We start from the raw sequence: 13,397 nt of genomic DNA on the forward strand, positions 1-13,397 counted from the left end.
AGGTGAAGTGCTATCGTTTGCATGTGTCAGTTTCTGCCCCCAAGGCACCTCACACCTTCCCACGGGAGATTATTTCCGTCCGTCCACCTGTCCAGCGCGTTCACACGTCGCATCCACGGTGCGATGCCTCTGAGCCACATCTCTTGACAGTCACGTTACTGGGAAGCCGACCAAAGAAAGCCGAGTTGTCACCTATTGGTTCTCAAGAGCGATGCAAGGGGACAGGGTCAGTCTGTGGCCCGCCGGACGGTGGTGTCTGAGGGGCGATGGACGGCACAGCCGCGGTCCTTTGGTTCCAAGGGGAGACTGTCCGAGGGGGTGGGGAGGCAACGTGGGCTACGAGGCAGCTATGTCTTCGGGGTTCTCACGGAGCGGGGGCATGAAGTCAGTCGTTTGGTTTGTTTCCACGAAGCAACGGCGAGACCGTTCTGCAGGTCCTCACATCCGCGTGGGCATACCCAGTATGCCAGAGTGGCCGTGAAACCGTAAGATCAAGGCCTCTTTCATTACCCAAGCGAAAACCAAAGACGATAGCGGAACAAAACACGACGGGAGAGCGGATGACGCTCAAGTGTCATCTCGGCCGTCCCTGCAGCGCCCGGGCGCCCGCGCCTCATTCGCGCCCCTCCTGCATCTCCACGGCGTCCGTGCCCTCCTCTGCTGGAGGTACGTCCGTCATCGCCGAGTCCTCCCCGTCGGCGGCCGACTCGTTTTCCATCTTCTTTTTCTAGACCAAAGCAGACTCATCAGCGCGGGGCCGGGGCAGGGACGCGGCGCAGCAGAGCCAAAAGCAGGGGGAGGCCACGGGGACCCCTCGCCGCGGACTGGGATCTCGTTTACGGCTGGGGCGACCTCGCCGAGGCTGCATCTTAGGCCAGCATGTTGCTTACAGTGGGGTTACTCGGGAGTGGACTGTGTGCCTGGCTATTGCGTTAAGCATTCGGGGGCGCGGGTGAGGGGTGGGCGGATCCTGTCTCCCACCTCCCCGCCCGCCCATCAGCTGATGGAGACCTGCCTTTGCCCGAGGACGCCACTTCCCTGCAGTCCCTGCCAGCGGGGGGCTGTGCCCTCCCCTCCCCTCCCCTTCATGGCCATACGCAGACCGTGCAGACTCTGTCTCCCACACCTGGGGAGTGCCAGGCAGGTGCGCGGTTCTGTCTCCGTCTCTCACCTGTTTCCGATAGACGTAGCAAGCTGCTATGGCGACCATGGTGGATTCTCCCACAAACCCCGCGAGGAGGGAGCCCACGCCCAGGGTGGCTCCGTGTACCCTGGGGATGAGCACACAAAGGCCATTTGTCTGTTAAAGCCCCGCTGAGGCACAAAGAGAGTCAAAACCCAGCCAAAACCCAGGAGAGGTGTAGACAACAGGGGGACCTGACGATCGCGTCCGAGATCTGCTGGTTAGGGCTGCAGCTACTAAACGGACCACCTGCGGGGGGAGGGGCCTGGAACTCCGGGCCCAGGCAGCTCTCACTCCGGCCGTTGGGTCTCAGCTCAGCATCTCCTGGGGGAGGGGCACGGCTCCCGCTTGTGAGCTCACAGCATCCCGCCCGTCCTCTCTGCACGGTGAGGTTTCCCAAGCCGTGGGACGGACCATGCCCCTTCCCCAAGGGACCGGGAGCCCCTGAGGACCAGGGCGACGCCCTTGCTCCCTTGTGTTTTTCACCTTCCCGTGGTGCCTGCCACGCCGTGATAGATGCTCAATGCGGTCTGTGTACGGGCCTGACCCCGAAAGTACTTTTCTAGAATGGATCTCGACAGCCTCCCGCCTGGGCCTGGGCAGCGAACCAAGGCATGCCCCGGCATTTCTAACTCTAGATGTGCTTGGGGATTTCGCGGGAAAGAGCAGATGTAACCTTCTGGACAGAGCGCGTGAGTCCCCCCGACCACGTACCCCAGGTAGGGCAGGACCACGAGGCTGGTGATGAGCACGATGATACGCAGCACAGAGCTGGGGGCCAGGACGAAGGTCTTCTTCAGCGTCATCAGCCACCCGGTGAGATGGGCCCTCACGGTGACTGAGGGGAGAGCCGAGGACTCGTCAGCAATGCCCCGCTTCTCCCAACCCCCCAGAGACCCCGCAGCGCATCCAGGGTCCCTGGGCGGCTGCGTGGGACCCGGGCCTTGCTGCCGTTGCCCTGCACTGGTCACCTCATCTTCCCACCGGGGCTGCAGATCCCCCCGCCTCTGGGCCTGGGGGAGCCCCGTGCCCACCTCGGCTCCCTCGCTTCACAGCCTTAGTGTCCAGAGAGTGGGTTGTAGGCGGCCCCTTTCGCCGCCGTGACTGCCATCCCCGGGGCATGGGGCTGCTGCCGGTCCCTCCCCGCCCCCCGCCCCCGCCTAGCCTCAAGCTCTGATCACGCCGGTCTAGAAAACTCAGAGAGAAGCGGCAACTTGATGGTGATCCAGGTTGACTCTGGGAGGAGAGGAGCTGGACCAGAAGCTGGGGTTCCCAGCCCGCAGGCTGGGGGAGGTGCTGAGGCGGAAGGCGTGGGTGAGGAAGAGGGACGGGCATCCCTCCCCTGTTTCCTCCCCAGCATCCTGACCACTGGTCCTCAGCTGGCTCCCTCGTCTTCATAAAGGCCTCACAACGTGTTCCCAGTACCCCGTCTGTCTCCCCACCCTGACCTGTGAGCTTCCGGAGGGCAGGCAGGGCACCGGCCCCAGCTCCAAGGACAATGCGTCAAGCACTGACGGGCTGGTTTGGGGCACAGACACCCTGGGCGACATTTAGGTTTGATCTGAAACCGGGTGGGGTTTGGGGAAGCGGGAGGCTTAGCCCTTCATCCCGTGTGGGCGGCAGCAGGCATCGGTCTATGGAGGGGGAGGAAGTGCTCATTCCTGGGGTGAAAGCTCGTGGCCAGGGTACGTCTGGAGGAAGAATCTGCAGTCTTCCCGGTCTGACGCCGGGCGCTGCCCGCCCCAGGTGGAAGCACTGAATTTATCAGACACAGACACTCACTTGTGTTTGGCCAAGGGAGAGGGTGAGGCCGCACGGGCGGGATGCTAACCTGATTGGCCCAAACCCAGCAGGTGGCGAAGACAGGTGGGGCCGGCTGTCTGCACGCCCCGTGGTCTGACAGGCGAGGTAAGACGAAAGGCGAGTCCCACCCCAGTCCTAGCTCTGGGACCTCCAGCGCCCGCTCAAGTCCAGGCTGGGGAGTCAACGACACGTGCCTTGATCTCCACCAAGTGCAGCCTCTTCCAGGTGGCGCCAAAGCTTGGCTCCCCCGGTGACCCCCACCCCACCCCCAAGGACCAGAGGGCACCCCAACAGTCTCCAGGAATGCCTGGCATCTCAGAGCAGGGGCAGCTCATGGCCTGACTTGGGAACAGGCGCAGGGTGGCAGGTGTGCCATCGGCCCCGGCTTCGACTAGCTCCACGGCCCATTTCTGGCCTCGGCTCTGACTGTGGATTCTTCTTTTCTCCAGCAGTCCTTTTAGAGCCTCAAGACAGGTATAGATTTGTGTAGCCATCACCGCAGTAGAACAGAACTGTTCTACTGCCCCTGGAACGTCTCATGCTATCCCTTTGGGCTCTTTTGACTGAGTTTGCAACCACTGTCCTTTAAGAAACAAACGACACCTGTTCGACTGGTTTCTCAAACCTTCAACTGACTGGATACTGTCTTCGCATCTTTTTAATCCACTGTGAAATTTGAAAACTTAAAAAAATTTTTTTTTTGGGGGGGGACAGGACTGCAAATGTTTGCCAACAAAGAAGACTGAATCGGGCATGAGGGGAAATAGGAATTTTTCTTTCATTCTCTGTTTACCTGGAACCGGGAAGAAGGAGAAGATTCGCAAGGGAACGACACAGAGTTCTGCGAAGGCGAAGTCCACGCCGATGATGTCTATCAAAATTTTCTCGGAAACGTTGGGCGTCCAGAACATCACAAAACAGAGCTGTGGGGAAGAAAGGCGGGAAGCGAGGTTGTTAGAAAAAGGTGTACGTAAGTGAGATGGGAAGGCAGGTGTCACGTGATCCCCGAGGAGCTAGGAGAGAGGGTGAACCTGCCCGATCGGGGGACTGGCACATGGGTCCTCGAGCTGCCTCCGCCTTGCTCTGTTCTCACCTGACAACACAGGCCCTGGCCCATCCGCCACACCTGCCCCAAAGGGAGCCTGGCAGCGGGGCCCATGTGACAGGCGGGCATCTGAGCGGGTAGCCGGGCCAGTGTGGAAGGCTTATCTAGGCTGCTGGACAGCTCAGTTAGTTCAGGGTGAGCATGTCTATTCATGTAATTTTTACATTAATTTTAACCAAACAATAAAAAGTGACCTGAAAGCATCTGGACGCAGGCAGAATTGCAATTGAACCGGATCTGGGAGTAGGAGAAAAGGCGAGGGCAGGTTGGGAGAAAGCTATTGCGGGGACCAGTTCTTAGAGGCCTGACTTTTTAAGCTTTGTGTGTGTATAACCGATTGAAAAGCTGAATTTAAAAATGCAACGCTGTAACTTTGGAAGAGAATGTCAGAAAAATGCCAGTTGCATAAAATACTTCTCTCCCTTTCTTAAGATGTAAGTGATTCTCCTCTAAAATGAAAGTGAATGCATTATAAAACGAATTGCATTCGTGTACAAACAGAACACTGAAGTTTTAGACTATTATGACCTTTAGGCTTTGGGTAAATTAAGTTTCATGGAATTAGGCTGGTCCTGTTTACTACGTCATGTTGAAATATGTTAAAAAAAATACCTTGGAGGGTCTGTTATAAATACGTTTCACTTTTATAAATGCAATGGAACTTTTATTCTACTTGTATTTTTCAGCATCTGGGAAGAATATCCCACTTGATTTTCAAAGATGACAGATGTACCATCATTTAACCCTACTGCCTGATGCATGTACTTACACCCCATCTCTGACATGAAGGGAAAAGTACTTCCTAAGATCTAGCAACTCGGAGCTCGGAGGCTGTATTACCTAGCGTCCTGGACAAGTAGCCCTGCCATCTTTTCTCACTGCAAAGCTGCCAGCCTGAAATGGTGAGCTGTCACTCACACCCACGGCCCAGGAATGGTGGCAATTTCGTGATACGTTCACAACGACACTGAGCACAGCACTGGGACACGGTTCGTTTTCTTGACAAGTAGATTGATCATCCCTCCCTTCAAATATTTTCCACAGCAGTAAAGCTGTAAAGAATTAAGATAAGTGAGCATCGCCCCAACCCTGGACTTGATTGTGCAACAGGACTAACGGAGGATAAGCTATCCTGGGTTTCCTCTCTGGCTGGAGGGAGCTCTCTAGGCTGCGTTCTGCTAAAAAAAAATAAAAAACTTAAGCTTCCAGGAAAACCATCGGCAGGCTTTACTTATTTTGTAGCCAGTGATTATCTGAATGTGAGATAATGCCTCCTGTTGCAATCTCTCTGTGCCTTGCGAAATCGCCGTGAAGTGCCTTTTAAATGACCACAAACCGAGGAAAAAGGAGCATGTAATTGCATGTCAGAGAGGAAGGTGCAAGCAGGCACCGGTGGCAAAGGTCAGTCCTCCCTCTGGCTTCTCTGCACAGATAATGGTCACCTGGAGGCTCTCCACTGCCCTGGAAGAGAAGGTCAGTAACCTTTGGAGGCGTCCAACCTGAGGACGCAAGATAGCAAGTGCATCCAAATTACCGGAGACGCTGACATAAATACCGAGTAACCAGGGCGGGTGACTGCAGTTCTGGTCCCTTGAAAGCAAAACAGTAAGGCTCGGTGGATCTCTAATAGAGCTTCCCAGGAGGGAGGCTTGATATGTCATTTCTAAAAGTCGACAGTATGATTTAACTTGACACCACTAAGCCCCTCTGTTCTCCATCTGGTATCTGTCTGTGCCAAAGACACCCCACAGGCTCCTATCAAGGCCACGTGCCACCGAGGTACTTCTTCTCGGGTTTTCAGCCCCACGCACCTACCAGCCTAGATTGGGTCTTTCTAGATCGGTGTAACTGAATGCTCTCAGTCTAGTCCGGGGCTTCAGCAATCACAGGTTTAAAGGGAAGGAATGCCACATGGATCGACGCTTCCTTTCTTTTCCTCCCTGAAGTCTCTGGATTTGCCCCTTTGCCTTTGCCATACTTCCACTATGAAAATGCTCCTTACCTTCCAGCACGTTCTTTAAAAAAAAGTGACTTATTTCCAGCATTGCCCAGAAAGAAATACATGCAACCCGGAAGTAGGTTTGGTGTTGGTTAAAAGTGGCAATCCCTGTATGCAGATCAAATTTTTCCAAGAAACATACTGACCCCTAGCATCATAATCAGATGAGATTTAACCAGTCTGTTGCGGAAAATAAGACGCTCTAGAAGCTAACCTAACAAAGAATATTTCAGGAAAAGTGTCTTTCTGAGGAGTTCGCCCAGAGTAGTCTTGACTTAGAACATGCCCTCCTAGTTGACCAGGACATGCCGTTTTCCTCAAATATTTGCAGAGCCTCATGACGTTGACTTTTCCACACCAGAACGCAAACCTCATAAGCTACTGACAGTGAACATGACTTGTTCCCGGGAGTAGCTGCAGGGTTGGGTTTTCTGCCGCTGAGCTTGCTGTCAACATTATCTCATTAGGAAGCAGCCAGCGAAGCACAACCACCCACTCCATGCCCCGATCTTGGTTCTTCTATTTATTCTCCAATAAAAGGAACCAGGGGTCCTTGGAGAAATGGCTCACTGTAGGACTAGGGTGGGAACTATACAAGACCATCAGCTTGGAACGATACATCGAAGGACACGGGAGTCCAGAAGAGAGAGCTCCCGCTGGCAAAGCTGGAGGAATCTGAGCAACAAAAAAGGATGTAGTATTGAATTATGAGCTACAGCACAGAGCAAGTACCCATGAGTCTATACTGGTATATATATAAACAGATAGGGGCAAATCTCCAGCACAGAATAGAATACTCCCCCCTTACGGAGGTGGAGGCATAGCTCCCCACTCCTGGAGTGTGGGCTGATCACAGTAACTTCCTTCCAAAGAAGGACAAGATGGAAAAGGGGAAAACGACCTTCACGGTGGAGAAACCTGGCAAACATAATGGGCCAGGTGATCAAGGTAACATAATCAGTGATGTCATGTTGAGAGCACGTTCTCTTGAGGAGATGTGATGAGAATGGCCCTTTAACTATGTGGTTTTCCTCCCGAAAGCCCATATGCCCAGTCTAACCATGAGAAAACCCCCAGACAAACCCAAATTGAGTGACATTCTACATAGTGCCTCACCGGTAGTCCTCGAAACTGACAAGGCCACAAAGACAAGCAGAGTCTGAGAAACTCTCAGAAACCAGAGGAGGCTAAGGAGACAAGATGACTAACTGTAGCGTGGTGGCCTGGATGGGATCCTAGAACAGAGAAAGGACGTGAGGAAAACGCTCATGAAATCTGAATGAACTGTGGAGTTTAGTTCACGATAACGTACTGGGGTTGGTCCCTTATTTGTGACAAATGTACCACAGCGGAGTAAGATGGAGTGTGGGGTGAAGGGTCCGTGCTATCTTCACAGTGCTTCTGTAAATCTAAAATAATTCTAAAACCAAAAGGTTAAAAAAAAAAAAAAAAAAAGAAGACCCATGACCCACTCCTCTTTTATTTGACAGACTGTGACTCTTTTTCTGAGGTCCAGGCACTGACCATGAAATTTTTACTTTGAATTTTGAGATACTTATTTGTTTTTCTTTTTCTTTCTTTTTTTTTTAACAATCAGTGACTTGTTTGCTTGCATCATTTTAATCCATTTCTTGGGAAGATTCGGCATCTATGTCTATGACAACAGTGGCGGGGATATTAAAATAGCAAACACTATGTAGCACTTCTTATGGGCCGGGAACCGGAAGAAATGCTTTATACATACTAAATCATTTCATCTTTACTTTCCTATGAGAGCTGTACTATTACTACCCACTTTACAGATGAAGAGACCAGGCACATAAAGTTTTCTTCACCTGCTCAAGACCACACAGCTAGCAAGTGGCCCAAACAGGACCCCTGCCTCTCTGGTTAAGCCCCCAAACACGTGATCAGCATGTCAGTGTTGTGGGCATGATTCCAGAGTAATTTTCAGGACAGGATCACTGCCACCTGCCATCACAGACAAATTCACAAATGTACATGATGATGAATGCACATCGATTCATTCACAACATTTACCTGCCCCAATGCAGCTGGAGAATACCTGAGCTCCCCTGTGTATCTTTGTGGGGATAGAGGTATGGGGCTTATACCTGCAGCAGATCACAGTTTCCAGGTTGGGAGAGACAAGCGTCGTTTCTACAATCTCAGATTCTCATGCATCCCTCTAGGGGTCTCCCCATTTGAACCCCTACCCTAGATACTGATGAAAACAGAATCTACTTGAACTATTTACATTGTTTTTTAAAGTTTAGGTAAATGAGAGTATCATGTTATTTAACATTTATTAATAACATTTCTCCATCTATTCTTACTTACCCAGTGCATTATTTACCTGTCTCGTCTAGATGAATTTTTGTTTGTTCTTCTTTCTCTAGTTCCTTTAGGTGTGAGGTTAGGTTGTTTATTTGAGATGTTTCTTGTTTCTTGAGGCAGGCTTGTATTGCTATAAACTTCCCTTAGAACTGCTTTTGCTGCATCCCATAGGTTTTGGATCATCGTGTTTTCGTTGTCATTTGTCTGTAGGCATTTTTTGATTTCCTCTTTGATTTCTTCAGTGATCTCTTGGTTATTTAGTAACGTATTGTTTAGCCTCCATGTGTTTGTGTTTTTTACATTTTTTCCCCTGTAATTCATTTCTAATCTCATAGTGTTGTGGTCGGAAAAGATGCTTGATATGATTTCAATTTTCTTAAATTTACCGAGGCTTGATTTGTGACCCAAGATGTGATCTATCCTGGAGAATGTTCCGTGTGGACTTGAGAAGAAAGTGTAATCCGCTGTTTTCAGATGGAATGTCCTATAAATATCAATTAAACCTACCTGGTCTATTGTGTCATTTAAAGCTTGTGTTTCCTTATCAGTTTTCTGTCTGGATGATCTGTCCACTGGTGTGAGGGGTTAAAGTCCCCACTATTATTGTGTTACTGCCCATTTCCTCTTTTATAGCTGTTAGCAGTTGCCTTACGTATTGAGGTGCTCCTATGTTGGGTGCATATATATTTATAATTGTTATATCTTCTTCTTGAATTGATCCCTTGATCATTATGTAGTGGCCTTCCTTGTCTCTTGTAACATTCTTTATTTTAAAGTCTATTTTATCTGATATGAGTAATGCTACTCCAGCTTTCTTTTGATTTCCATTTGCATGGAATATCTTTTTCCATCCCCTCCCTTTCAGTCTGTATGTGTCCCTAGGTTTGTAGTGGGTCTCTTGTAGACAGCATGTATATGGGTCTTGTTTTTGTATCCATTCAGCAAGCCTGTGTCTTTTGGTTGGAGCATTTAATAAATTCACGTTTTTTGTTTGTTTGTTTTTTTGCAGTACGTGGGCCTCTCACTGTTGTGGCCTCTCCCGTTGCGGAGCACAGGCTCCCGACGCGCAGGCCCAGCAGCCATGGCTCACGGGCCCAGCCGCTCCACGGCATGTGGGATCCTCCCGGACCGGGGCACGAACCCGTGTCCCCTGCATCGGCAGGTGGACTCTCAACCACTGCGCCACCAGGGAAGCCCAATAAATTCACGTTTAAGGTAATTATCGATATGTATGTTCCTAGGACCATTTTCTTAATTGTTTTGGGTTTGTTTTTGTAGGTCCGTTTCTTCTCTTGTGTTTCCCACTTAGAGAAGTTCCTTTAGCATTTGTTGTAGAGCTGGTTTGGTGGTGCTGAATTCTCTTAGCTTTTGCCTGTCTGTAAAGCTTTTGATTTCTCTGTCAAATCTGAATGAGACACTTGCCAGGTAGAGTAATCTTGGTTGTAGGTTCTTCCCTTTCATCACTTTAAAAATATTGTGCCACTCCCTTCTGGCTTGTAGAGTTTCTGCTGAGAAATCAGCTGTTAACCTTATCGGTGTTCCCTTGTATGTTATTTGTCGTTTTTCCCTTGTTGCTTTTAATAAATTTTCTTTGTCTTTAATTTTTGTCAATCTGATTACTATGTGTCTCGGCATGTTTCTCCTTGGGTTTATCCTGCCTGGGACTCTCTGCGCTTCCTGGACTTGGGTAGCTACTTCCTTTCCCATGTTAGGGAAGTTTTCGACTATAATCTCTTCGAATATTTTCTCAGGTCCTTTCTCTCTCTCTTCTTCTGGGACCCCTATAATGTGAATGTTGTTGCGTTTAATGTTGTCCCAGAGGTCTCTTAGGCTGTCTTCATTTCTTTTCATTCTTTTTTTCTTTATTCTGTTCCACAGCAGTGAATTCCACCATTCTGTCTTCCAGGTCACTTATTCGTTCTTCTGCCTCACTTATTCTGCTCTTGATTCCTTCTAGTGTAGATTTCATTTCATTTATTGTATTGTTCATCTCTGTTTGTTTGTTCTTTAATTATTCTAGGTCTTTGTTAAACATTTCTTGCATCTTCTCGATCTTTACCTCCGTTCTTTTTCCAAGGTCCTCGATCATCTTCACTATCAACATTCTGAATTCTTTTCCTGGAAGGTTGCCTATCTCCACTTCATTTATTTGTTTTGCTGTGGTTTCATCTTGTTCCTTCATCTGGTACACAGTCCTCTGCCTTTTCATTTTGTCTTTCTGTGAATGTGGTTTTCATTCCACAGTCTGCAGGATTGTAGTTCTTCTTGCTTCTGCTGTCTCGAAATACCTGTCTGTATTTCAAGATACATTCATCTCGAGTAGAGTGTAGACCACTCCAGACAAACCTCTGTCTCCATGATCATTGGCTTCTTTTTTTAAAAAAAAAAATCATGTCAGCCTGTGTAGAAACTAACCAAAGGGCTGCAGCCCTTTTATTCACAAGCTTAACATGAAGTTTCTGGTCAGCATATGTGTCATGGTCACATTTCTAATGAGGGTTTGGTTGGGCAAATCAATGAATAATCTAACACCTCCCTTAGAAGCAATCTGTTAGTAGGCTTCGGCTGTATGTAGTTGTTCTATATTGGGGGCAGTATTTAACCCTTCACTTCTAAATCCATGCAGTAGTCAGCTAAGTCCTGACACAGTTTTACCATGTGTTGAGATTCCCAAATAGGATCAGAGTGTACAGCAAGGATGAAGGAAGCCCCAAAACTTATAGAAATAACACTCCTGGGCCTAAGATGTTACAGTCTGAATCAATGTGACTAGAACCACACCATGGGCATCTTTCCCAAGACCTTCCCCATCCACAGAGTCAGTCCCTGACTTGCCCTGGGACTGAATCTCTTTCCCAAGGACTTGGGATTGGAATTTGAAGAAGCTAATTGTCTCCGTCAGCATTTGAACTCAGAGAACTTAGAAACCCAGCCACCGTGAGACAGCCGTTCCCGTGCATCCTGAGAGGACTCCATTCCACGAAGGAACACTGCCAAGAACTCTGGTTTTGACTTAATTTCCAGAAGCTGTTGACCACGCTTTTGCGGAACTCACAAAGCTGTCTCCATTACCCTGAATAATCAGCATTAGCGTCAAGTCAGACATTCTGAACCCCTGCATTTAGAAGAAGTGAAATACATGCAGCAGTTCTGAATTAAAATAGCCGGCCCTGGGCATCAGTCTTATTTGGGGGTTTTACTTAGAAAGAAGGGATCAACTTATGTTTAATTGGGGTTAAGTCCCCACTGGGTAAACCAGTGGTAACCTTCAACAATGCCGCCCACAAAGCGGTGGTTACAGGCTAGGCTCTGGACTGTGTGCTTGATGAGTAAGTTGACTTACATTCTGGTGCCAGCTCCTTAGTGCACCTCAGATGACCAGACCGCCAGCACCACCTGGGGGCCCAGGCTGAGGAGCCCAGGATCTGCACAAAATGCTCCCACCAGTGCCGGGCACGGCGAATGTGATCAATCTCAGCTATCATCACTGTAAAAGGTTTCCTGGAACCGCAATAAAATACCAACGGTGGGGTCATCTGCAGGTGTTGAGATTAGGGTTGATTTTATTTCCTCTTTGTACTTTTCCCTGTTTTACCACAAAGAGCGGGTCTTCTTTCTTCTGGTTCAGAAAATAATTTAGAATAAAAAGGACCCCGTGCATCTGTGTTCACAGATAAAGTCAACCTTCCTACGTGCCGATGACAGGGATGAAGCAGTCTTGCTTCAGAACGAGGGGTGGCTTTCAGAGGTGTCCGCCGGCTCGGTTTTCAAACTGCATCTAATGTCACTCCAGGCAGAAGGCACCCTGATTCGGTTTACTTGAGGGTTGAGGTTGGAGGCAGAAGAAGGCGGACTCGATAGGATACACACACGCCTACCTCGCTTGAGTTTTCAGAGACCCGGGAATGCCGTTTGGCCTTTTGGTTCTTAGCATCACGATATTGCGCTGTCTGCACATGTGCGGTGGGAGTGGAGGAGGGTAGGGGTGGGGCAGGGGCATTTCCTGAAGGGTTTTGCAGGTCGTGGTTGTGACTCTGGGAGCCTCGGGACTTTGTGGACTGGAGGAGTGACGCGATCGGACTGCTGTTTGGACAGGCTCTCCCAGGGCCGTGTGAGAACAGACTGTGGAGGTCGGGGGAGCCCTGTGGAGGAGAGGCTACTATAACTATCCAGGTGAGAGATGGCCTCGGACCAGGAGGTGAGAAACGCTCAAACCTGGAGGCGCCTGAAGTTAGGGCTCCTGGGGTATGCTGAGGTGTCCCCGTGCAGTGTGAGAGGGTGTGATGTGAGGTGAATGAGCAAGCATCACTCTCCTTCAGGCTGGAGGCCTGGCTGCCCACGGGGGGGCCCTCCCGGCCTGCGCTCTCCACAGTTACTCTCCTTGCTGGCGGCTGCCTGAACTAGATGGGGCTGCTTCTAAGAGCTTTCCTAGTGCCATCGGTGAGCTCACGAGAAGTCACCACATCCCCAGCGGAACGACAGCTTTTCATCAGGACTGACTCTTCAGAACCAGGGTGAGTCCCAGTGTTGAGGGAAAAAAAGTGCTGTTTTACTAGTGTGGAAATGCTCAAGCAGACCATGTGTGAAAAGGCTGACAAACCCAATTTCTGGGGAGCAGCATTAAAGGGGGTGACAGGAGCAAGCCTGTAGTAACCTCCAGAGGGAACGGGCTGCTGCCCCTCGGAGCTGCCGATCGGGGACCGCTGACCCATCCTCTGAAGGGGTGAACAGCCCACACGGGCATGAAGGCGAAGGGGCAGCACGGGAAGAGGCGACGGAGAAAAGCACTTCCAGGCGGGACAGAGTCATGGGTAGCACAGTGAGAATTGCAACAGTGTACAGTGAAGAGATACATAAAAAGGGTGACTTCTGATGTAAGGTCAGGCCCACAAAAGTTTCAGTAGGCTGAGACAGATGGAGTAAACCACCTCTATTACTGAGAGAAACAGAGCTTGGTTTTCGGTTAAGCT

At 49.9% G+C, this 13,397-nt stretch overlaps 1 protein-coding gene across 1 annotated transcript in view; it reads right to left on the minus strand.

The window, feature by feature from the left end:
• Positions 1 to 613: 613 nt before the first annotated feature.
• Positions 614 to 13,397, minus strand: part of ANKH (ANKH inorganic pyrophosphate transport regulator) — a 139,551-nt gene continuing 126,767 nt past the window's right edge. The window contains exons 9-12 of the mRNA XM_065874906.1: positions 3,780 to 3,909; positions 1,898 to 2,021; positions 1,172 to 1,271; positions 614 to 727 (exon numbers count right to left, since the gene is read on the minus strand). Of these exons, the coding sequence (XP_065730978.1) occupies positions 614 to 727; positions 1,172 to 1,271; positions 1,898 to 2,021; positions 3,780 to 3,909 (468 nt within the window). The remainder of the gene's footprint in view (positions 728 to 1,171; positions 1,272 to 1,897; positions 2,022 to 3,779; positions 3,910 to 13,397) is intronic.

The sequence above is a fragment of the Phocoena phocoena genome, chromosome 3 (genome assembly GCF_963924675.1).
Source record: "Phocoena phocoena chromosome 3, mPhoPho1.1, whole genome shotgun sequence".
NCBI classification, from domain to species: domain Eukaryota; kingdom Metazoa; phylum Chordata; class Mammalia; order Artiodactyla; family Phocoenidae; genus Phocoena; species Phocoena phocoena.